The sequence below is a fragment of the Andrena cerasifolii genome, chromosome 12 (assembly GCF_050908995.1).
Source record: "Andrena cerasifolii isolate SP2316 chromosome 12, iyAndCera1_principal, whole genome shotgun sequence".
Lineage (NCBI taxonomy): Eukaryota > Metazoa > Arthropoda > Insecta > Hymenoptera > Andrenidae > Andrena > Andrena cerasifolii.
Window position 1 is genome coordinate 3,024,325 of NC_135129.1, and position 26,785 is coordinate 3,051,109.

A 26,785-nucleotide genomic window follows, 5' to 3' on the forward strand; every position below is an offset into this window, starting at 1 on the left:
GATCTTGATAGGATTAGCGTGGAGACACTTGAACAGTTCTTTATTATCAGAACGACCCTTACTTAGTGGGTCACTGGTGACCCACGTTATTTACCAGAAGTGGAGGTTTCATCTCAGGAGAAAAGGTGACTTTATGAAAGAATTTGTGTGCAGAATTTAAAGTAAATTCAAGCATCTTGTAATTAAGCTTTGCTATTCAACATCCCGGCTAACTTTTCAATACCTGTAGAGAACTCTTTAAGTTATAATGTAAAAAGGTGTATCGCTAAGTTCCCAGATTACGAATAGCAGCGCGTGTAAAGGGCAGGTCCCGCACCGGAACATTCTATAGATTTTTTCTATAAGTATATTTTGTATTGTTTTATTCCTCAAAAGATAAAGCACTATTTTTTACATTCTAAAATATGAGATTTATCGTAAAAACAAATGAAACTAAAATTCACGACACCATGGCACATCTAATAAAAGATGTATGGCCACAGGTACATTTGTTTGTACACGCGCCACTATTAATCAGTACAATAAACTTCTCTACCGCTTCTGTTCGTCAACGCATAAACATCTTTTTTTATTAATATTTCGGAAACTCTGGGGTAGTGGACCCAACATGTGAGACATATATTGGTCTACTACACCTACACTACAACATATATGAAAATTCATCAAAATCCGTGTTCCAGATGTCGCGGCCTTCCCTTGTAAGAAGGTTAGAGGCATATTAAAAGTGCTGCCTACACAAAGCCAGCAGTGCAAAACAAATGAACGCGTGGTATTATTTACGCAAATGGACGGTGGAAGCAACCGATCGAGGCTATCGCGCAATAGCACGGCTCGTATAAGCCAGAAAGCTGCTCGCGATCAATTAACCCGATCGAAATGAAGATCGATGGGGTGTGCAAAAGCGAAAGACGCTTATCGAGGACGTATTTTAAAACCCGCTCGCGATACAGAGCCGCTTTTTCCGCGACGAGGCGCATTCACGTGTCGCGAAAACTATCATTTTTTCCACTGAAATGGCAAAAAAACTGTTCCACGTTTTAGCGTTTAAAACGAGCCGAAGTGCGCGTCGCGAAGCGGCCTTTGAGTCTATACAAATGGCCCCTGTCGAGGACGACGAGCCCATCGATCATGCAGCGCGATCCGCATCTGAAGGCAGCTGGCAAAAACACAGAGGACGGATCCTCCAGCGTCCTTTCCGAGCTTCGATTTAGTTGGAAGAGACGTCGCGCGGTTAATTGCAAATTCACCGATCACCGTTCACGTATGACTTCGCCGGGATCGCATGAGCAAGCCCGTCCCTGATGAATCGGCCCTGATGCAGCGGCGTCCGCGCCGCGATCGATCAATCGGTACACGATGCCGCCGAGAATCGCAGGAATTACGGTAAAGTAAGTCCGCCTGCGCCCTGCGAATCCTAATGAAACGGGGCGTGCACTTGGTCTGATTCACGGAAAATTTCGATGCAGCCTTCTGATGATTGATGGATCCCGAATAATATCAGATAAAACACATTCGTAGTTGAGGAGCTGAGAAATTGAAGTTGATCTGAATTTTGGTCTTCTTGGTCAGTAGCAACTGGAATCTTTTATTCTGAGATGTACGGGGTGGGATCATTGATTTTATATTTGCAGGGTTAATCACTTCTAATTAAGTCGATTAAGGGTACTAAGTAGGCAGGCGTCTTTGTCGAAAATGAAACATTTTTTTTCTTCAGTTAATTGCAAAGACATAAATTGAAACTGAGATTTGTTCTCTAACGCAATGTTTATTAGCATCGTAAGGTTTAAAAAAACAAATTTGTTTAGTGAAAAATATGCGTTATAGATGACGCTACAGAGGAATCATTAAAGGGGCTTTTTAAAAAAGTTTCTTTTGACTTGCAGTGATAATTCAAAAACGATGGTTCCAATCGATTCAAATCAGATTCGAGCACGTTCACAAAATGTGTAGTTTTGGCGTGAACCTAAACTGAAGTTAATAAAAGCTCTTATTCTTTATGAAAATAATCTAAAACTAATCTTTGCCTAACTAAAATCGCACTTCTTTAAAAAATCGCCACTTCGTACACTTTCATAATTTTGCTTCTTTTATTGGTTCAGCGCAGAACCAGAGGTATTCCGAAGAAGAATTTACAAGCAGGTTTCCACTACAAAACAAAAGAAACATTTTCAAAAAGCCTCTTTAATGATCCATCCGTAGCGTCATCTGTAATACATTTGTTTAACTAAACAAACGTGTCTTTTTAAAACTTACGATCTTAATAAACATTTTGTCAAAGAACAAGTCCCAGTTTTAATTGATTTATTTGTAATTAATTACAAAAGAAATCCTTCAATTTCCACAAGAAGACAGCCTAAGTAGTACCCTTAAGGGGTCTAAATCAAAATGTATAGGCCTGCTTAGACCCCCATCTACTCTTCCACCTGGCTTCAATTTCTGTTCCAAGATAGAATTAATTTATTTTCCTTACGTAAGATTAGTAATTAGAATACTACTAGCCAATTCATCAGCGAAGCTATCCCCGATGTTATACCCATTTCTAAACTGTAACATTAGATACCATTTACATAAGGGACACATTATCTTCATTACGGGGCCTTGCAAGAGCTTCCAAGCATCGCCCTGAGGAGTTTGTACGCGATAAAACAAGGTAAACATTGAGAACTCGTTTATGTCGAAAGATTCCAATTTATTCGGGAGCATCGTGTAAACGAATGGCAATTGCGTGTACCGTTCGCTCGCGTCGTCGCTAACTTGCAAAATGGAATTTATCGGAGAATGCCTTCAGGGCAGAGAGAGAGAGAGAGTGGGAGAGAGAAAGAGAGAGAGAGGGGGATAGATGCAGTCGTGTAAGCCAAACTGGTGATGAATCGGATCGATCAGTGTCTGCGTATGTCGGGCCACATATCGAAGATGAACTCGCCCCCCGGAACTAAAGCAATTTAGGATTGGATTCCGAAACGTCCTATGGCGACGGAAGTTGGAGCAGAATTTAACTGTTCCCATACGAAGTGTACGCCGACGAAATTCCGTCGCATTTAGGGAATAATTAAGCATTTGGCGAAACTGAACGACAAAGGGAGGGGTAATTGCTAAGTACGTAAAACATTGCATCGTAAACTGCTTGGAGATGGGAGATCTAAATGTTGCAGCAGCCTTTGTACGGATTTAACCCATTAACGACTGGGCTGAGGAGGAGAGGATTTCAGAATGACTGGCTTTCAAGGGGATACTCTCATTAAAAATTTTCTGATAATTGATTTCTTTTTCTCTTTGCATACAAGGTGACTGTCCCAATTTCTGCTCATGTCCCCATTTCTGCTAATTTCGTATTTTTCTTATTAATATATGCGTTACGTTTGTACTGTAGTTGCAACAAAATAATTCTAAATTATTTACACATTTATGCGAGTGCTGCACGAGCATACGGACATTTAGAGCATTATATATTTAATTACAAATTACTAATAGTTAAACATCTTGAAATATCTTTCTTAAACAGTTTTTGAATTGCTTGATTTATTATTAAAGAATTAATCAATTACTTTGCAAATTTTGAGCACAAACAAATTTTTTACACCTTCTTTATGACGAGTTATCTCTTAAATCAGCTGAAATTGGGACATTCGCCTTATTTATAGTATAGTATCCGAAAAAAACAGTTGCAGCATTCGAGCAAAGCTTTAAACGCGTCCACCTCGAAACATGATTTTTCCGAACGGTAGACAGCAGGAGAAAAATCGTCTCGGCTAATAAATTAGCCCCCTCGAACCATTCAATTACATATTTTTTAAAAAATTTTATCTCCAGTACTTTAGGAGATATCCAGCTGTCCAGTCTTCCCGCGAACAACCTGTACATGCTATCCTTAAAAGGAAAATGATTTTTCGAGAAATGTGTTATAGCTTTTGGGTAAAAAATTTCCAAAGACCACCCTTTTTTCGGCCTCCTGACTGAGCATGATCCCTTAATAAAAAATTCAGATTAGGCGTAGGATGCTGGCTATTAAGTTTATTCTTAGAGCACAAGTTTGTTAATGTCCTTTTTAGGTAGTAAAGTACTTGCTGAATTTTATCTGAGTTTTGTACTATCAGATAAAAGATTAATATGTTCATGCAATGGAGATTCAAATAAATATTAACTCCGCTGCTCTCAAGTCTGCTTGACCTAGAATAATTTCCAGTTACTTGTGGACAAAGCAATACAGAATATTGGTAAGATCTGCTGAAAGCCAGAAACGAAAGCTGAAGACGAAGATAAATTTGGAGAAGGTCAAAGAAGCCTCTTAATTATCCCCGCGTTTATAAATAAAAACCTCGTACATAAACAATTCCACGGCACTACTATGTACATATTCAGGAAGAAACTGCTTCAAGCTGAAAACAGGAGCAAACACTGCGACCAATTTCACCCGCCATAATAGAATCAAAATTTCCAGTGCAATCGTCTTGAAAAACGCTTTCCCCGCTTGGTACCATTATGCCACAATAATCAAGTCCCTACACAAACTATCCACAGAATAAATAGCAGAGCAGCAGCACGAGCCACTGCGTCGAATAAGTAACCCAGCAGAGAAATCAGACGAGCAATTAACCTCGAAATCGTTGGATCCCCTCGACATTCTTCCCGTCCCGTGATCAATATTCATACGATGTCGAAGGACAAGTGTAAGGGTTGAGAGGGCAATCGTTCGAGGGTGCGGCTGAAAAGGCAAAGAAACGGGGAGTGGAAAAATGCGAGATCTCGGTGGCTGGATACATCGACGATTCGTTGCGGGAAATGCTGGGGCTTGTGTTCCGGAAGATAAAGGTAAAGCTTCTCTGTATCAAAGAACAGGAACTGCGTCTTGAGGTATCTCGACAGCGCCACTCGATCCCGTCGAGACTCCTCGAAAGGCTTTGCAATTAAAAACAGATATTCGTTCGAGGATAAGTCGACAACCGCGGTGAAAAGACGGAGGAAATATCGATGTCGTACTGTATTTTAACGAGGCAGCTTGCTGCCCTCCAAGACAGAGGATATTATCATTTCTAGATACACAGCGATTGCTATTCTTATTACTCGTCATTTTCGACATTAGGAGGCGAAAAAGTACGATGCTTTCGAAGATTTTTTTTTCGGAGGGAAATGTTTTTATGACAGAAACATTATATACATTAAAATGGTCATACGTTTGTCTGTAAAACGTGATATTTTCATTAAAAAATTCGGAGAAGAAGCCGCGTCGTAGCTGTTTCCGTAAAACGTTTTTTTTTCTTCAGAAAATGCGTCTATGGTAACCATCGTGTCCTCGCTGCGTTTCATTTGAAACAAAAACGGAAAAATTATTCTTAAAGTACACAAAAGAGTCTAGTACTTGTAGCGGATTTTTTTTTTAATTCTTCGCAAAAGGGCGGACATTTGAATATAGTTGTCCGTGAAACCGTAAGTAAAACCGTTTCTGAAATAACCGTTTTAGGGAAAATAGTTACCACGCAGCTGCTTCTCCGAATTTTGTAATGAAAATTTCACATTTTATGTACAAAAGTACGACCTTCCTTATGTATACAATGTTTCTTTGATAAAAGCATTTTTCCACCGAGAAAAAATTCTTCAAATCCATCCTACTTCTTCAGCTCCTAGGTGTATGCTGCCCCTCAAATAAAATTAACACTTGTGATGTTTTTACATCGAATATGCATTGAAAAACAAGTATCGCCTCAGAATCTTTGAATGCTCACTTTGAGAACAACGTAAAGTCGGAAACAGCTTTGTACATCGCGGCCTTAGCAGAATTTCTTCGCGTACAGAGATCGCTTAGAAAAGCGCGAAAGGCTTGGGGTATTATTTCGCGAATCCTCGCGCCACTCGAAGTGTTAACGTTCGCTAGGTCGAGTCCAAAACAGCTTATTCCACGAGTCAATATTTGAAAATTAAGTTCCTCGAACGTCCCCTGGGGGGATGTTTATTTGACCCGCGAATGAAATGCGAATCTTCGTGACAGGTGTCCCCGAACCCGTGCCCGACGCTGCGTACAATTAAAAAGGCACCGGCACGGATTCGCGGCGTGAAAGACACAGAAGAGGTTACGCGGAAGAGAGCTGGATCGCAGTTGCCACTGTTTAGGGAATGCAACTTCCGAGGGGCTGTAAATTCCTGTTCCACGAGAAGATTGCCCACGCCGTGGATATGGAACGACTCGTTCGACTTCACGAAGTTCGCAACTGCGAGCGAGCCAATGGATTTTGTTGTCAAGTGCCACAGATTTCATACAATTAGGCAGCAGGCTGTGCCTCCAAGAAGACATTTGTCAAACGGCACTGTCTGTGTAAGGAGAGGGGTTATACACTGCATAAGGAGACAGTTTTCTTGCAAAAGCTTCAGGAAACGTACGAATGAAACTAAAGAGAATTCGAAGTCCAATTCTCAGCAGTCTAATAGATCTTCTGTGGACGATTGTCGAAATCCAGGAGAAGATCAGAATGCTGAATACCTTCGCGAGATACAGAAGGAGACTCCACCGTATAAGTACAAACCAGATGAATATTCCAGTGAAAAGCTACCGCGAAATTGTCCCAATGATCATGAGAACTCTTCAGAGTGTAGTCACAGTGGGTCGGATAGTTGTGAACAACATAGTGGACCCGTTGCGTGTCAGCAAACTCAAGCAGCTCCTATCGAGTGCCAGCAACCTCGAGCAGCCCCTGTTGAACGTTGCCCATGCATGGAGTCTACTTTCAAATTAAGCAGAATCATTTCACAGATATGGAAGAGCTGTTCGAAGTCCATTAAGGCTAAGAGACTTCCTGATTCTTCACAAGAACGCTGTGCCCCACCCAAAATGCCAGAAGACGAAGTGGAAGAGGATCCACCTCCCCCAAAATTTCGCCACTGGACACAGAAACAACCACCGTGCAAGAGATCTTGCTCGTCAGGAACTGCATCAGCTCCGATGGTGTTCATTCCCTACCAAAGGTCGAGCAAAGCCAGAAAATCAAAGCAACGAATGCCGAAAACTCCGTCAGCCACAGTACATTCACCAAAATGTCCATTCGCCAAGGAGAGCCAAGGTTATCCACGGGGAACCTGCACGAGTACATGTCGATCTAAATTAAAAGCGTGTATGCCCAGTAACGCATGTAAGAAACCTCCACTGGACACTGAACGCGAGAAAGGCTTTGACGAGACCAGCGGAGAGTCTCTTGCCGCCAAAACGAGCAAAAACCTCGAAAGCCAAGGAAACTTTGCAACACTGGAATGCACTTGTGACACGCAGCTAGGGGGGTCATTTCCGATGGCTGGCACTAGTTCTAAGCCTAGCGTGTCGGCTTTGAAGTATCGTTTGACCAAGTGCCCCGCGATGAAGGAAATGTGGCAAACAGCAGCCAAGCCACAATTGCCAGTGACGAACGTGACACCAATTATGGAGCAGGAATCATGCCCACCTCCTCGCACGATTATCGAGCCTTATAGAAGCTCTGGAGAGTGGAGGGAGCAGAGGTATCCTATTCGACTGAGGATTTTCAAGTCGGAGGGCACCTTGGACCCTTGTCTGCCAGTGGTGACTGAAGTCACGCGAGGGAGTCGTTTCGTGGAGAACGTGGAAGCAACGAAATTAAGCTCGCTGTATCAGAACTCGAAGATGATGGAAAGCTCTTGTCTAGCAGGGCAAGTCTCGTGGAGCCACGCGAGGCAGATGGAGAGCTCTGGGAACGAGATGAGATCGTAGAAATGGGTTCCTAGTTGCCACTTCTGAATTGCTGAGTGACTTGTCACTGGTACGTATGGAAATCTTCGTAAAGATTTGTTACGATGGGTAGAAGCAACTCGTTTTTACGAAGCTTTTTGATTCCTCTATTAATTAACGTTTTTAGCTCGCCCATCGTCCGGGCTGGTTGAATCACACGCTGGCCTGATATTAAAATCAGCGGGGCAGATAAGAAGCGACGTGACTGCTGAAGTTTACCGTTTCAGAATCGCTGTTTTTGCGGTACTTGTGACGCGGCGCTGCATATCGAACTCGCGGCGCGAAACGAAGCCTGCATAAAGGAATCCCTGGCGAATACGTGGGGTATGATATGAGAAACGTATCTGTGCCTGACATAAATTGTCGTGGACTCTTGTGATCGTGGTGCGGCAGAAAATTGGGGAGGGTTTATCTACAGTGGCGGAACAATTGAGAATTATGGCGGAGATTCAATTTATAAATAGCTGGTTTATTAGCGTGGGGTACTGAAGTTTACCTGTTTACCAAAATTAGAATAATTTCAAGTTGAAATGTCTACTTCCAAAGCTCGAGTAGGGAAGAAGTGTTATAAAAGGGACATATTTATTTAGCGACCATTTCTGATAATATCATGATATGCATTTAAAACACAAGTCCATTGGTAGTATATTTATTGACCTTCAATAAAAATATCTTGCATACTCATTGATAATAACAGAAAATAACAAAATCTTCGATTTTCAAAATGTCCCTTCCACGACGAGGTAGTCTTAAATGGGACACATTAATGGAAGGGACACGTTAATGAAAATGAACAAAATGGGAACGAAAATGAGGTCAATTGTTAAAACATCATTAATAGCACATAGAACAAAAGAATTGAATACACCCTTTATTCCGCATGACTCATTGGCCCATTTTTCGCAAATTTTACATTAGCACCAATCTTCTTTGCTGGTAGTATAAGTTTTCTTTACAACGCAGCACTCAGAAAACTACGGAAACTTTTCCTTTTGTATCAGAAAAACATCAACCGCGGATTACTGGTCTGTTGCGAGTGGGACCGTGGTGAAGTTTACGTCTAACGATTAGTTGCTAGTGTTACCTTAAGGGGTCATGCTCAGTCAGGAGGCCGAAAAAAGGGTGGTCTTTAGAATTTTTTTACTCAAAAGCTATAACACATTTCGCTAAAAATCTTTTTTCCTTTTAAGGATTGCATCTAGTGCCGTGCATCGTAATTTTTTTATTTAAAAATATTTATCAATAACTAAGTTATTGTCCATCACTCAAAGGTTCTCTAAAAATAAAGGCTTCTGCGGTGACCACTGCTGAAATAAAAAATTCAAAAGAATTTACTTATTATATTATATTATCTAGTATTTGAACGAAGGTTTTTTAAAGTAAAAGTTTCAATTTTTATCGTAAATCTTGCCTGATTTTCGTCAAATAAAAGAAAACTAAGCATCGGATAGAAAATCCATCGTTCAAATACTAGATAATATAATATAATAAGTAAATTCTTTAGAATTTTTTATTTTAGATGATCGAGTTTCGAGCAGCAGTGGTCACCGCAGAAGCCTTTATTTTTAGAGAACCTTCGAGTGATAAACAATAACCCAGTTATTGATAAATATTTTTAAATAAAAAAGTTACGATGCACGGTACTAGATGCAATCCTTAAAAGTAAAAAAGATTTTTTGAGAAATGTGTTATAGCTTCTGAGTAAAAAATTTCCAAAGACCACCCCTTTTTCGGCCTCCTGACTGAGCATGACCCCTTAACAGGAAAATACACCTCTCCCCTACCTCTGTTTCCAAAATAAATATCCTTTCATACTGTGAATTTTAAGTTCACCCCCCAAAAATGTCGCATTCCTTAATCTTCCACCTAAACTGCAAACAATTTCTGTTCAATTTTACAATGCAGCTAAGTGTCGCGCCACCAGTTGCTCCGAACCGTAAAGCATGAATGGGAAGTATGTAACACCTGAGTAACGAAAGTAGGAATACAATATTTATGCTCTCCAGATTGCGCAAACCTGTGAAACACAAGCATTCATCCCCCGGAACAGAAGAACTTTCCATTTGAAAAAGTGGAGTGCGAGTTGTCACGCGGAAAGAAATAGTAAGAAACCCGGCTCTAACAGCTGTTGCCAACTTTTCGCATTTATCATTACCTTTCACCGTATATCTTCGCGCCCGTGTATCGCCGCAGCCGCGGAACAAACTTGTGCATCAAATAATCCTGTTTTACGAGCGGCCCGCGCCTCTCTTTCGACCCGAGAATGATGAATCCTTCGCCCCTAATGAAGAGCCTGGGGAATGTACAAACTTTCTAGCCTGCCCCCTTATTGTCCACTGGACTGTCCATTTGCAAAGCCCCCGTCGAAGACACAACAGAAACCTCGAATCGAGCATCCCTTATCTTATCGAATTAGCAGGCTCCTCAGCCAGGCGCGTACTTCCTGCATAAAGCAATTCGCTTTCAGCGGAATTGGTACATGCAGAGGAGCCAAGTATGCCTCGATAAACATTATCTCGACGACTAGCCACACAAAATTCGCGTATCTGCATGAATAATATAATATGCGGAGTGGTGGAAACAGTAGGGGTGAATGACATCCCGCGGAGGACAGCCAGTCGCAATTCAGAGACAATGCGTTTGGTTGCGATTCTAAGAATGATGAAACGAGGTGTTCATGGTGACGTTACTTGTGCTAACGTGAAATTGTTCTTTGCTGCAGATAGTGGACGACTGGTACCACATGGTGCATACGACGGTGGTGAAGAGGTCGACGGAGCCTCACGTTGGGGTGCACCAGAGGCTGGTTGGAGACCGCAGGGTGCGCCGGGCGGTGCAGCAGCGAGTCAAGTCGCGAACGAAACGGGATCAGATTATCAAACGCGGCCCGTCCTACGTACACATGATCTTGGACGACGAGAGGTGGCCCCAAATGTGGTACCTGGTTAGTTATTTTCATTGTTGCACTGTGCCGAATGAAATCTTTGCGGTGACTTTATTTATATTAACTAGATTGGGCCTGGAAAATGGCAGATGCAAAGTGAAAGATTGATACTTGTGCCCTTGAAGATGAAGACTTTTGTGCAGTAGAACTTTATTCTGGTCTTCGATATATTTCTATACAAAGTTGGGCATTGAATGAATAAACAATTATTTAAATAACGGATCGAATAAAAGTTACTTTAACTTTAGATTATTCGACGAATATAGTAAATTTTCTTATTCGTCGAGCGTATTAATTTCAGCGTTGAATACATATTTCGACGACGAATGAAGTTCAAGTTCAAGTTGCAGTTAAAGTTAAAGATATAGCTGAAGTTAAAATTAAAATTAAAGTTAAAGATATTGTTAAAGTTAAAAACTTTATTCGAAGTTCAAACGCTCGTCGAATGAAAAAATTAACTTTATTCGTCGTTTCAAAAGTTAACTTTGTTTAACTCATGACGAATAATTTTTTCAATTTTTATTCGTTATTCGAAATTTATATTTAAATAAAAATTTCGCCCATCTCTGCTTCTGTTTGAGAATTTATTTAAATTCAGCACGTGCTTGTCGGAGAATATTCGGTACTCAGTTGCTGTTTCAAGGCTTCGTGTAGAATTCGTTGGGGTTTTGAGGGATAATGTTGATTGTTCAGAACCTATTAAGTTTTAAAGAGAATAGTTATGGGATTTGAATTTTTCTACTGCTCGACTGGTAACTCGTTCCAGAATAGGGGGAACGGACTGGACATGAACGTGCAGGAGGCCTGGGCCGAAGGAATTACGGGGAACGGTGTCGTGGTCACGATACTTGACGACGGATTGGAGAAAGATCATCCCGATCTCAGCAACAATTACGTGAGTCCCTCTGTTTATAATACTAAACCAACAGAAGTCTATTGCAAGTAGCCTTCGTTATACTGCAAAAATATAATCTTTCATCGTTGGAAGCCAATTTCTTTCTCCAAGAAGCTTGGTAGTTAAATGAATTTCCGATGAAGATAAAAATTAAACAATGTAGATACTCATTCAGATTCTATCACGCGAAAATTCAAATAGTTATCGCGATACAAAGGGACGATCGATTCCCAAGCAAATTTGTCAAGATCCGGCCCAGTTTACACAAAGATCCAGCGAACTGTCCCTCCGAGGCAAATAGAACGGATAAAGGGGACAGAAGCCCGCAAAACAGGGACACGTACGGATGGCCGATCTGTGCCAAAAACTGTACCGCCACTCAGAAACTCATATGAATCGTGTACGTACTGAGCATCCAATTCCAAATACCCGCAGCGAGAAGTAATCGCAGCAAAACGGATTAGTTACGACTGTTGCAATCAAACCAATGGGGATGCTTGCAAATAGGTCTGTGAAGATAGCACCCCCAAATTCGAATTTATGGAAAAACTCAACGGCATTCGTTTGTCCATCGTTTGCCCACGTTTGCCCATAAACAATTTTTTTCTGCCCACCCTCCAGAATCGAATTAAAAAATAAAAACCTCGAAAAGAAGGGTAGAGGTGAAGCGATCGCGTTAAAGTTCGATTTTTCTGGAAAATATTATCAAAATCGTTCTTTCAACGATGCAGTCCGTTAGTTTAGATGTAGAAGAGATTTGCCCATGCATTAATTTCGTATGCCCACCCTCCAGAATCGAATTATTAATAAAGATAGCCAAGAAGTGCGGTACCCGTTGAAGCGATCGTGTTAAAGTTCGATTTTTTTGGAAAATATTATCAAAATCGTTCTTTCAACGATGCAATCCGTTACTTTAGATATAGAAGAGATTTGCCCATGCATTAATTTCATATGTCCACCCTCCAGAATCGAATTATTAATAAAGATAGCGAAGAAGTGCGGTACCCGTTGAAGCGATCGCGTTAAAGTTCGATTTTTCTGGAAAATATTATCGAAATCGTTCTTTCAACGATGCAGTTCGTTAGTTTAGATGTAGAAGAGATTTGCCCATGCATTAATTTCGTATGTCCACCCTCCAGAATCGAATTATTAATAAAGATAGCCAAGAAGTGCGGTGCCCGTTGAACCGAATACCTTTCTGTTCGTTTTTTTCCGAATGAATTATCAAAATCGATTGTACTTACCATAAAGGTTAAAGGTGTTTGGTGACATGTTATCCAAGAAATGTTGCACACACTTCTTTCTCACTTTATTCGAACGACACTTCAATTTGTATCGCTCATCGAATACTTCACACTTTTCACACATCTGCAGCATGTGCAGAATAACACCAGAGTGGTTTTCTAGTCATTTTTCACTAATTACCGCAATGATATCGCACAACGGAAAATAATATAATCTCACAGTTACTTCACGAACCGTAAATGAATGCACGATATTGCAAGAGTTGTGTCCGAACTCTGTAGACCGACTGACTTTCGTGCGTCGTTGGAAAGAATTCGAGTGTATCGCAGACATCTGTTTACGTTTCGGCAGTGGCACTCGGCGCTGCGACCCTTTAGGGTATCAGCGCTGCGTGTCGTCATCGAACGTGCCGGGAGGGTGGGCATGCGAAATTAATGCATGGGCAAATCTCTTCTACATCTGGACAAACGATATGCATTGTTAAACAAACGATTTCATCGTTTAATTAATTAAAAATCGAACTTATACTTGGTCGTCTCAACGGGTACCGCACTTCTTGACTATCTTTATTAATAATTCGATTCTGGAGGGTGGGCATACGAAATTAATGCATGGGCAAATCTCTTCTACATCTAAACTAACGGACTGCATCGTTGAAAGAACGATTTTGATAATATTTTCCAGAAAAATCGAACTTAAACGCGATCGCTTCACCTGTACCCTTCTTATCGAGGTTTTTATTTTTTAATTCGATTCTGGAGGGTGGGCATACGAAATCTGAGAGTGGGCAAACGTGGCCAGGTCGGGTACATTCGTATCCTTCTTTTAAAAAATTGAAATGCATTCATGGTGGGTGATGAAGACAATTTTTTTATTTTGTTCATAACTTTTTTTTGGAGGGTGGGCAGAAAAAAATTGTTTATGGGCAAACGTGGGCATACGATGGACAAACGAATGCCGTTGAGTTTTTTTAAAAAATCGAATTTGGGGGTGCTATCTTCACAGATCTCTTGCAAACTAGTCGTAGGAATAGGAGAAGCAAGCAACAGAGACATGAATGGAGAATTTCTGTCACGATATATCTATCGTATATAATAATCACACAAGTAGTTAAAATTCGTACGTGGAATTACTATACAAGCACACAGATTACGCTGAAGCTACCTTTTCAAATTAATTACCTAGGCAAAGCTGTGAAAAAGGCAAAGTTTCCAACTCGAGTTCCTGAAAAATGTTTAATACATTGTTATAAATGTTGTGCATTAATTATACGCGAAGCTATAACAACATTGGTATGGTATGGATAATCTCAACTGGCATAGCCAAGTACCATAAGTAGTAGTTTACGCTGGGGATGTTTATGGTGGGGCTAATTATTGCGGTGAGGGTAGCATTCAATGACGTAGACGCTCCCTACGGTGGAAATGACACTTTTGTGTATAAGGAAGCTAAGGACAGGCTTAGTAGTGTGACGAAAGAATACCGCGGTGATAGTTTCAAGTAGTATAGCCTCGTGGTATGTCAGACATAAGCTTTCGTGATTAAATAGGGCATCGAGGATAGTTTTTAATTGTGCATACAGAAAGTGGCGATAACTTATAATACTGCTTTCAAAAAGTAGTGGCAGACTTTGAAGGCACCCTTAGCGTAGTGAGGGTATCCTTTCTTACTGTGATCGCACAGAAAGCTGGTGATAGCTTTGAATTATCTATGCATCCAGAAAAAAGAAGTGATTGAATGTTTCGATGTAACCAAAGCAGACAGTGTGGTAGTGCTAGCTTTCAATAAACCAGAAAAAAGTAAGCTTTTTTTCATATAATTAATTAACATAATAGGGGTAGTTAGTCATGCAATATTTAGTATTCTAATGAGACTGTTGTTGGAATAGTTTTTAGTGGAGTAGCCGCGTATTGTTCGTGGGGTAGATTTTAATCATTTATCCATACCATTCGCGAAACACAGGTTTTAATAATATAACGAAATAGATGGGGCTAGCCCATCAATGGTTTTTGGCACCCAGTCGGATTCCCCTCCGAGTATCACGACATACGGAATCGGTTAGCAAATGGAGCTGCTATCTTGAACCACAAGCGACCCGTGTGTTTACCAGTGGACAACCTGAGTTAATAAACCAACCGCAGAGAAATGCGTATTGAGCTCTGTAATCTTGCAGCGGATATGGACGTTCATGATCAGACACAGCCCGCTACGATATTGATCTAAACGAGATATGTACCTTCCAACGATCCACCTAGTTCCGATAAAAGCTGCTATTCGCAAATCGAGAATATTGCAGTCGATGTGCAGTATCATTTTCAAGCTTAGGGTCCTGTTATTAGGTTCGAGCACATGAAGTTGTTTCGCGTAGGGATGTTGAAAATATTTATTTTATTTCTTTAAGTTTCTGTGTCATTTCTCGAGTCGTAAAGCAGCATTAGCAATTGTTATTGCTAATACGTCCCCACCATAAACAAAGGAACTTTTACGCTATCCACGATCGCCAACGTAATACTTTATAACAAAGTTGGGCATTAACTAAATAAAAAATTTAACTTTAGACTACTTGACGAATAATTTCTTTTATTCATTATTCGAAATTTTATTTAAATACAAACTTTGCCTCTCGCTGCTTTATAATGCGAACTGAAATATTAGATTTCTTTCCTGAAGATAGAGACGGAAGAGAAAACATACATTAAGTATCCTCTATCAAAGAGTGACATACCGTGACAGATCTCGATAGTCTCATGGAAATTGCGATGCTCCCCAGAAATCGAAAGGCCTCGTGGAGGTTTGAATGTAATTCCCCACGAAAGAGCTCGAGAGCCGTGATATCGGACACAGAACTTCGAAACAATCTCTTGTAAACCGCCTCGGGGAAAAAGCAATTACATCGGGACCAGTACTCGATCGATACTCCCGACGAAACTTCGTAAAATCGTGGCCAACTTGTATTCAGTGATTCCGAAACTGGTTCGCTCGACGTTAATTTACCGAGCTTATCATTCCATCTCTCAGCCGTGGCACAAGGGGACGGATCTGTAATCCCGTGAGCACGCCATCGAACGTAGTTACTTTTAAATTGAAACATTCGCGCGGAAGAATCTCTGCCCGCCGGTAAATGGATGGCGAAATCATTTGACTGGCTGAAGTTTTAAACGTAGAAAAAAGAACGGGGCGAGTGGAAGGGTCGGGCGATTCACGAGGAAAATTGAACGATTGTTCCAGGACCCGCAGGCCAGCTACGATGTTAACAATCACGACGAGGATCCCATGCCGAGATACGATCTTCTCGACAGCAATCGACATGGCACCAGATGCGCCGGCGAAGTGGCCGCGACTGCTAACAATTCCATCTGCGCTGTGGGTGTCGCGTTCGGGGCTGGTATCGGGGGTAAGTCTGCTTAAGAAATCGAATTGCTTCCATCGAACGAAAAAAGGAACCGTCAGACGAGGATTGCAAGATAAGAGTAATCAATAAAATAAAATTGCATGCCACGGTTTTTACGAAGTTACATATATAATGCGTTACTTTTCTTCACGGGCGAATAAACAAACCTGTGTTTCACTATGAATAGAGGTATATAATTATTGAACAGTAATCAAAGTTTCTTATGAAGCTACATTATTGTATAGTTTTCTTACCTATAAATAGAGAAACGATATTTAATGCCTATTCTTCCCTATCTTTCCCTTGTATATTAACACTTAATTCATGGATCTACAATTACAATCAATCCACTTCTCTATATCGATTTTTACACCCCCTCTTCCTCTTTTATGTGGTCTACATTACTGCCATGTTACGCGGCAAATTTAAACTGGGTTTATAAGGTAGTATCTGTACTACTTTATATATTTAATTGTGAATTTGAGCCTTGAACCTTTTCGCTGGATGCTTCAGAAAATATTCGTTGATATTTTGTTATTTAGGTATTTATTGACAGGGTGTAAGGTTCAGGGTAATTGCATAAAGATAATGTGGATGCGAGAGGTGAGATAATACAGAGAGTATAAATACTCATTTTTGCTTTATAATTTCTGCTACTCTGTGAATTGTACATTTGCATCGGTACTCCGTCGTTGCACAATTGTTTCTTACTCGGTCACTGAATCCTTTGATGAAAACGCTGATCGCTGATAGTACGAGGGAATAATTTGGTACGTAGAGGTAACCGCTACCACGCAGTGCAGATTTAACAAGATTTGCTAGTGTATTGTCACAGAGGCGCAAATTGGTAGGTCGAAATTAGCCCCGATTCCATAATTGGTAGCAAGTTCAAAACTGTAATCGATGCAGTAACCAACGTCGCCCTCTAGTTAGGAACAATATTTAGTGGCCGGTAATCTGGAAACTGCTTGCCGCGAACTCACCTCGGAACAATCTGTGTGAACGGATTCGTAACAATAAATCTCCAATTACCAGTCAAGTGCTACGAAATTGTTTCGTACAAGGGATTTCGAATTTCAGGAACAAGCTTAAGAACATCCTGTTTCATGTGCATTGCGTTAATTGGAAGTGTATTTATAAATGCTCTCGACTTATCGCTGTATTTTCTGAATCTAGAAATGATGGGCGAAGGTATTCTCCCTCGATATTCTATAAATTTCGTCTCATATGTTTCCTTTGTATTTTCGCCGATCGATTAAGGGTCCATTCTACTTTGGGGGACGTTAAGGGGGGACACCGCGGTAATGGCTCAAAATGTAAAGGTATATTTGGAAATTTATTAAAAGCAAACTACATAATGAATCTTTTTTAAACTTTTATGACTTCTTATTGGATGTTTAAGTTAGACGAATATCTTTTTTTAAATTTATTTAAAGCAGATTTAAAAGCTGTACAGGACCAGTACCTTTGCTTTAAATAAATTTAAAAAAAGATATTCATATAACTTAACTATCCAATAAAAAGTCCTGAAAGTTTAAAAAAGATTCCATACGTAGTTAGCTCTTAATAAATTTCCAAAGATACCTTTACTTTTCTGGCCATTACCGTGGTATCTCCCCTTAAACAAGGGGTCTTTTTCAGGAACTATTGTACGGATTTCAGATTTTTTTGTTAAATATTATTACTTGCTGTATAGAATTGGATTTTTCATATTTCCAAAATATAATTACAAATGTATGGATTTAAGTCGCAATGTTTATGCCTCGGTGAGAACACTGCGGAAGTCCTCCTCGGCGTCAAAGTGGTTCTAAAATGATAAAAATAGAATGATTGTGTCCTATAGGGGTGGACGCATAAAGTAGACTAGAATTAGTTTATCAGCAGTGCTTACAAAATAGCGGCCTTGTAAAGAAAAAGTTCTGGATTTACTGTCTATTCTCGATGTTTTTTTGTGGATCGAACAAAAACTATTTCTGATATCTAGATGATTCTAGTCCAGTTTATGCGTACACCCCTATACGACATACTCGTTCTGTTTCGGCAAAATCATCTCTCTCTCTCTATTTCTATCCCTCTTTCTTTCCACATCAGCCGAAAGAAACCTGGATCAGCTGATGAACCTTGTATTTACTTTTCGCGATCACATATACATACATACTGTTCCTCATTTACACTCACATATACACTCTCGCTCTCGTGACCGACCCGAGCGCTCGGTTATACGCATCAGTAGTCTCTCGTGTCTCGAGCTGATAAACACCTTTGTATCACCTCAATCATCAATTCTCTCATTCGCAATAAACTGCACTATTCTCAACATATTTTGAGTTCCCTCTGTACACATTCTATATTCATCATTTGAGTACCACCTTACAGCCGAGGAGCATTGCGATTTAAATCCGCACATTTGTAATTATATTTTAGAAACATGAAAAATACCATTCTACATAGCAAGGAATAATAAACATTTAACAAAAAAAAACATGAAAATCCGTACCTTAGTTCCTGAAATAAACCATCCTGAAAATAGGCCACTTTTTCGATCGGCAAAGTGGAATGGACCCTCGAAACAAATTGCTCTAAATTCGTCCACCTATTAAAACGAAAGAGATAGAGCGAATCCAGCACGGAACCGACCTAAATCACTCATTTATTACAAACTCTTTACTTCAATCTTGCAATCCTCAGCTTCACGACTCAATCTAGCACCAACCTCAGTTGCAGAAAACTTGCAAAATCCATGCTGTCTTAACAAACACTATCAACACTACCCGGTCCCACCGCTTTAACCACAAGCAACGCCAAAACCCCCAGTACTTAATCAAATATCCCCGATTCTATTTGTCCACTTGCAGGAGTGAGAATGTTGGACGGAGACGTAACGGACGCAGTGGAGGCCAGGTCTCTCAGTCTGAACCCCCAGCACATCGACATTTACAGCGCATCCTGGGGTCCGGACGACGATGGGAAAACCGTGGACGGCCCCGGTGAACTCGCCACCAGAGCTTTCATCGAAGGAATCACGAAGGTTAGTAAACCCTCCACCACCCAGTCCATATCTCCCCATGGATTAAAACAAGCTCCGCTCGAGAATGTCGCCATCGAATCCCCTTCCCTGGTCGGTCCACTCGAGGGCTCTAATCATTAGAAGTTTAATGAGTTACGAGGCAAATCAGCGGCCGCCAACTCCATTAGCACGGCGAAAGAAGCGCGACGATAGTTCCAAAGAAGTCGTCGCTGAAAATTACTCGATACTCGAGACCAACTCGCGCATCCCCGGCCGAATTTCCCTGCTGGGAGCGTCGCCGAACGTAAAGCCGGAGAGCTAAGACACTCTACCGGCATCCTGAACGGGAGGAAAAATAGTAAATTTGTTTGCCGAGCCTGCAGCGGATGAAATTAGAGTAGCGCGCAATCTACCCCAATTCCCTTGCTTGTGTCTCTCGTTACTCCACTGTGCTCGTTCCAGTGGCCACGCTATCGAGGAATAAAGCTCCCGCGCGCATAAAACGGGGCTGCAGCCCACCCTCCCGTAAACGGGGGATTCGTTACTCCGTTTGTAATACAAGAAAAGTCTCATCTAGCCGTCGCGATAGCATCGCGAGGTCCCGTTCGCCGCTGCGAAATGAAATTCCCAGAAATGTATCACCTAAAAGCGTACCCGGGGATCTTTCCGCGGGACGACAATGGAACGGCAGCTACCTCATTGTTATCTCGATGTATACCGGCTGGCAGTCGCTCGGAAGCGACTCTCTCTTCGATTGCGTTTGCCGGAGGAGAACTTGCGCGGGGAAGGAGGGCCGGCCCCCCCCCCCCTTTATCTCGCTCCTCAGTACAACAAGCAGCACCGGCGTGTCAGCGGGCGTTGCGTCGCGCCGAGGGAAAGACCGATCGTTAGAATGCAGCGTACGGCTGCGAATTAAATAGAAGGGCCCCGAACAATGCCGCGGTATCAACGAAAACGAAACGTCTCGAGTCACCGGGACGCGGGGTCTGCCCCCCCCCCCCCGGGACGATTGTCTCCCCGCTGCATTGTCGGGACGGCGATGGCGAATGGGGGATCTCGCGACACTTGGCTCGCCTGATGCTTGGTACCTTTTATCCGGGCATTCTTCGAAGAATATTTGTGTGACTCGCGTGGGTAATTCGAGGCGATGCTCGGTGGTAGATGGTTCCTGTTTGGCGAAGGCGTTAGCTTGTTAGGAATATCAATGTGAATCTGTTATCAGTTATGTGAATCTGTGGGTATTTGGTTAGTTGGTGCGGCCTGTGCGGGAAACGCCTATGGGAGTTCGGGGAGAGTGGTTGAGAGATGTAGTTGGAGGGCTTCCGCACGTGGGATATGGTGAATGTTGGATAGGTTAAAAGTGATTAAGATAAATTAAGGATATTACTTGGTAGAAGCATTTCTGACAAACCGAGGATGTAGTTACAGCAATCGTTCTAAAAGTGCGAAGACTAGTGCGCAAGTAGAAACATCAAGCATTGGTCAGACGCGCGAGCCAAGTCGTATAGGGGGATCTTTAAGGGGAAACACCACAGTGACGACCGGAAAAGTAAGCCGTTTTTAAGAATTTTATTCAGGAATAATTTACAGTTTTCATATGAAATTTTTATTACGTACCTTTAGTACAATGTCTTAAGAGACTATAAAACAATAAATGAAAAAACATGCATAAATTTTAATATATTAATTAATCTTCTAAACCCCCCACGCAAGTTGGTCGAATGTGTAACTATGAAACAGCAGGTCCGAAATCAAATTTCATTTTTTTTTTATAAACTATATGAATGTAGTTTCCTTTCCACGTACCGATTTCTTAAATAAATTATTTTTGTAAAAATGGTGCGCTTTAGAAGTATCCGCGAATAAAATGGACAGTTTTTCGAGCGTATTTCAAAAATTTGTTTTCAGTCAAAAAATCCGAACGTGCAACGGAAACTACACTCACATAGTTTATAAAAAAAAAAATTAAATTTGATTTCGGACCCGCTGTTCCATAGTTACACATTCAACAACACGCGTGGGGGGTCTAGAAGATTAATTAATATATTAAAATTTATGCATGTTTTTCTATTTATTTATTTTTTGCTGTCCCGTAAGACATTGTACTAAAGGTAGGTAATAAAAATTTCATATGAAAACTGTAAATTATTCCTGAAAAAAATTCTTAAAAATGACTTACTTTTCCCGCCGTCAGAGTGGTGTTCCGTTCCCCTTAAAATCAATATTCTCTATGTCCAGGCGTCCGTTAGAAGTTTCTTACTCCACGTTTTAGAATTGTGGTGACCGGATCTGCCATTCTTATTCCAATTTCACCATAAATTACAAGCTAGTGTGACTTTCTACAGGAAGATATTAATTCCTCGGTCCTGGTAAAGAGTGGAAACCAGCAGAGGTCTCTTAACTGTTCCAAACGTCTCCAGTACTGTGACATTTCACAAGGTCCACCGGTTCCAACCGCGAAAGCTTACGTCTCTCCTCGACCAAGTGCCGAAGCAGCCCCAAGAGAAAATCAACGCAGCCGATAATTGGTATTACATAAAAGATGTCGATGGCCTCGTAATTATTCGACCGGTCGAAGAATCAGTCTGCCGCGCGTCGTAATGGTCGTTGCCTGGGACAACCGTAACTCGATTACCCAGCAGAACGAGCAACTTCTTCGCCTGGACCGGGCTTAACAGACTCCGGCGTCGAGGTCAGCCCTCGTAAAGTTCCTAATTGGCCGCTTTTAAGCGACCTGTCCCCGCGTACTCCGCACCTGCACGCATTACCATTTTATGCCCAGTCGCCGGGAGGCGGCCGTAAGTCATATGCAAATATTGGCGGCCACTTTCGTCCCGGGGACTCGTTAAAACACTGCCGGATGGAAAATAGAATTCACTCGGACCGAGATTCCCGAAACTCCGCCGGCTGCCCGCGAAGATAGCGCGCGGGCAATTAGCCACGACCCCGGGCGAGGGAAAGTGATCGACTAGTCGCTCAAGGCACTCGTCAGCTATTTCATTTTCCGCTGAGGGCAATGAATTTATATTCGAAGGTTGAGTGAAGTCACGCGGCTTGTAATATGTAAATCGATCTGCTGGAACGGCTGAGGTTTCTTATTGGAAATAGTGGGCTTGTGGGGATTGTTTATTTTAAGGAACTAGGCGACTTCTTATTTGACCTTTTAGTGTTCTTGTAATTTTCTTGTTAAGGAGCTGTATTTTCTGGTTGAGAATTCTAATTGAGAAGTTGTACTTGTTTGCTAGCTGAAGATCTGTGGTTTCGAATTGAGAAGGTGTCTGTAACTTTGTTTCTTAATTGAAAATGTAGTGCTAATGGCTCGTAAGATAGAGGTAGCTGTGGAGTCTAATAATGATCAAAACCGACGTGTAATGCATTTTCGTGAAAGGTACTTGGCCACGTCGAGTAACGAATTCTGATACAGTTAATCGATTAGGTGAAGGGGATTTAATCGTGTCGTTACCTTGACATGGCTGTCATAAACGGTTTAGTGGCCATTTTGAGGTAGCATTTTATGCTGAATACGTGAGCTTAGAAAGTTGATGCTCTGATGCAAAGTGTCTTCCTTAGTTCGATATTAATTTAGGAAAAATAGATTCTTCAATTTCAGGCCTTTATCCTGTCCTCGCGATACTATACTTTATTTCCGCTCTGCATTTTCTATTCACCCTTCGTCTCATAAATCCCCAGCCACTCTATAGATTTATAGAATTAATGCTCGTTTCTGCGAAGCTGCCTTTTCTTATGTGCGCAGCAACAAATTTTAGAGCGAAAATAAACTCGAGCGTTGGAGGAAGCTGAAATAAATTTTCTTCGTCTCTTTGTGCTAATAAATTAACGGGAATGTAGAGCGTTCAAGAATGACTCGAACGTCAGAAATTTGAAAGAAACATTGCACATTTAATATTGAACTCCTTTCATCGTATCATCAAAATATCAAAAGCTTGGCAAATACTGGTTTAAGGTTTATTCCAGTAGTTATTTTTACTAACGCGTTTATTAGTCTCCAACGTTCTCTACCCGTTAGAAATTAGTAGAAGTTATTAATTTGCTCTTTGACAGAGAATTTACGGGAAAGAGTCAGCGGGTGGAAAATTATTTATTGCATGATATTTGAATACCTAAAGAACTTTTTACGGTCAGTTTTCTTACTGTTGGAAAGTTACTGCCAACCACTGTTGTCCCGAGATATAAATTCATCATTCGGGTATAATTACTGTTACTTCTGAATTTAAACCACTCCTGCTCGATACAACGTTAATCGTTAAATATTCATAAAGACTCTTGCTGCTCGCGGCAGCTTCCGAGAATCTAGCGTATGCTAAATAGATTAATATTTGCTAGAAAGATTTTGATAAACTCGTGGTGGCGAACTTTCTACAAGTGCTACTTGAAGGCAAACGAAATCATGTAAATTACTGGTTTCACTAATCACGTTAGTCCATTATTAAGAATAAAAACAATTCTGCATTCATAGTGGTTCTGAATTAAAAAGAATTCAATAGAATTCAAAAGAATTCAGTAGAAATCAAAAGAATTATTCAGCAGAATTCAGCAGAATTCTGAAGAATGTAGTAGAATTCAGTAGAATGCAAAAGAATTCAGTAGAATTCAAAAGAATTTAGTAGAATTCAAAAGAATTTAGTAGAATTTAAAAGAATTCAGTAGAATTCAAAAGAATTTAGTAGAAATCAAAAGAATTTAGTGGAATTCAAAAGAATTCAGCAGAATTCTGAAGAATGTAGTAGAATTAAACAGAATTCAAAAGAATTCAGTAGAATTTAAAAGAATTCAGTAGAATTCAAAAGAATTCAATAGAATTCAAAGGAATTCAGTAGACTTCAAAAGAATTCAGCATCGCAATGAAGATTATCAACGAAATAAAAAGTGGTAGTTGTAGAAGAATTTAATCAAATTCTATTCGAAGGCATTACCAAGAATCAATTTTCTCTTAGGGATATTTTATGACGATCTCAGCTGTAAACCGAGACGAAACGTTCGGCCACTGTTCACTGGCTCTCAGACGTGTTCGACGTTTCGTATCATATTGTATTTAACGAAGCTCAAAGGAGGTCGTCGTGTGTATGTGCATTTAGAACTGTAAGTGCATTTAGTGGCACAGAACTGCGTTTAACATGCCGCGCTAACTAATCCAATAATTTCAAGGATGGTCCTTTAATCATGGAAACTGTAACGGCGCCAGAAGTGGTACAAACTTCATAGCCAACTGAGAGCAAAGGCATTGAAATTGCATTTCATATTGGCATATCGTCACCAGCCAAGATAAGATTCGTTATTCGCCAAGAATCGCGGTGATATTGATCGAAACATTTTCAAAGCGAATCACAGATACGTCCTATCTGCTCATATTAAATATAAATAGCAAGTTATCTCAGTGGTGCTTCAAACGAAGCTGAATTTCATCGAGAATAAATCCCCTTACATTTAATTTACAATCAGAGAATTTCCATCCCCTTAAGGGTGGAGGCCTATTTAGGACGCTAAGAATAAGGTGATTCTTGGGAATTTTTTTCTAAGAAATTGTTAAGCGGATCTTTTCTAAACTTTCAGGTTATTTTAGTTCACATTCAAATAATAAAAATTAATTTTTTCGTTACAAACTGCTGGGTAGAAATGGAGATATATGAAAACGTTCGTTAGGACTCGCGCGCCGGAGTTGCAAATTTGCGATTATAATGGTGACCTCAATTCTTCCCTGAAATAAAAAAAAACCAAGGATTTTCTTATTTTTAGTATAATTACAATGTCGATGAACCTAAAACTTCGATAAATAAATTGAATTGAACAACTCTTTTTCCATAAATAGTACACAACAAATATATTGGGGCAGAAACGTAACTTTTTCTTTGAAGTCCCACTAATTTACCAAATTTCAACTTTTGTTTCGTTTGTTAGGTTCGTCGATAATCTAATTGTACTAGAAATAAGAAAATCCTTGGTGTTTTTATTTCAGGGAAGAATTGGGGCCACCATTATAATAAATAGGGCTCCCCTTAACAAAACCTTCAAATTCATTTCCCTCACAGATTGCTTTCCCTTCTCAATATCAAGAAGTTCCTCAACCCCCTCCAAATCCTCCATCAAACATGGTCACAAGAAGTAATTACACCCTGAAGCACCAATCAACAAACCACGTGAGATTCCTTTCCCACTAATTCCCAGTTTCCTAAACTCCTACCTCCAGAACCAACAACTGTCCCACGAACAACCAAGAACTAAGACACGCCCTGACGTCCAATTAAGGCGAGTCGATCAATTAACCTCCTCCATCCTCCTTCCTTGGAAAAATTCCTCGAGGCGATTCCTCGATTCTCCAAGCTCACCAATTTAATCGGCAGGGTCGCAATGGCAAAGGCTCGATCTTCGTGTGGGCGTCGGGGAACGGCGGCAGGGACCACGACAACTGCAACTGCGACGGCTACACGAACAGCATCTGGACGTTGTCCATCAGCAGCGCGACGGAGAACGGCCAGGTGCCATGGTACAGCGAGGCCTGCTCCTCCACCCTGGCCACCACCTACAGCTCCGGCTCCACGGGCGAGAAGCAAGTGGTCACTACCGATCTGCATCAGCATTGCACCAGCAGTCACACGGGGACGTCTGCGTCGGCACCGTTGGCCGCCGGTATCTGCGCCCTCGCCCTCGAGGCCAACAAGGAGCTCACTTGGAGGGACATGCAGCACATCGTCGTCAGGACGGCGAAGCCAGCGAACTTGAAGTCCCCGGACTGGGTGACCAACGGGGTTGGGAGGAACGGTGAGTCGAGGGATTCTTAATGTTTGTGGGATTGTGGAATTTGAATAGGGGTTGAGAGTTGGGGGTAGGTTGAATCAGAGTTAGGAGCGATGGGGCCGCAGTGATGGAGAGGGAAACACCTACAGGAGCGGTGGTAATGTGTGCGTGACTGACGCAGGCGCAGTTCATGCACACATAACCACCACTCCTGTAGGTGTTTCCCCCTCCATTCACTGCGGCCCCATCGCTCCTAACTCTGGGTTGAATCTAAACACAATGGTAGTGTCTGTATGTCTGAAGCAGAGATGGGCAAAATTTTTATTCAAATAAAAATTTCGAATAATGAATAAATTATTCTTCGTGTATCGAATCAAGTTAATTTTTTTATTCGACGAGTAAAGTTAATTCTCTCATTTTACTTATTTAACTGTCATTCGATCCGTTATTTAGGTAATTTTTTATTTAGGTAATGCCCAACTGTGCTCTGAAGGAATTGGGATCATTAGGACGTGGTTTCATTTGTGTGAAAGCTCAGAATTGTGATTTATGTTTAGTGAGCCATAGTTTCGGGTATGGGCTAATGGATGCTGCTGCCATGGTGCGTCTAGCAAGGAGATGGCGAACAGTGCCGGAGCAGCACAAGTGTGAAGTTTCTGCGCCACATATGGGCAGGTAAATTGCTATTTCCGAATATTTTGAATATTGATCATTATCCTTATTAGGGATGGTAACTTGTTCTAATTCATTGTACTTTGAAATGTGTACACATATTGATGAGAGATCTCTAAGTACATTTTCTTCCTGGTGGAGCTCAAAGGTAC

General features: G+C 41.1%; 1 protein-coding gene across 2 annotated transcripts in view; it reads left to right on the forward strand.

Annotated features, from left to right (window-relative positions):
• Positions 1–26,785, forward strand: part of LOC143375338 (furin-like protease 1) — a 305,117-nt gene that overhangs the window by 242,320 nt on the left and 36,012 nt on the right. For both annotated transcript variants that reach the window (XM_076824338.1, XM_076824337.1), the window contains exons 3-8: positions 10,449–10,670; positions 11,437–11,565; positions 16,039–16,204; positions 19,057–19,229; positions 25,568–25,985; positions 26,519–26,636. In XM_076824338.1, the coding sequence (XP_076680453.1) occupies positions 10,449–10,670; positions 11,437–11,565; positions 16,039–16,204; positions 19,057–19,229; positions 25,568–25,985; positions 26,519–26,636 (1,226 nt within the window). The remainder of the gene's footprint in view (positions 1–10,448; positions 10,671–11,436; positions 11,566–16,038; positions 16,205–19,056; positions 19,230–25,567; positions 25,986–26,518; positions 26,637–26,785) is intronic.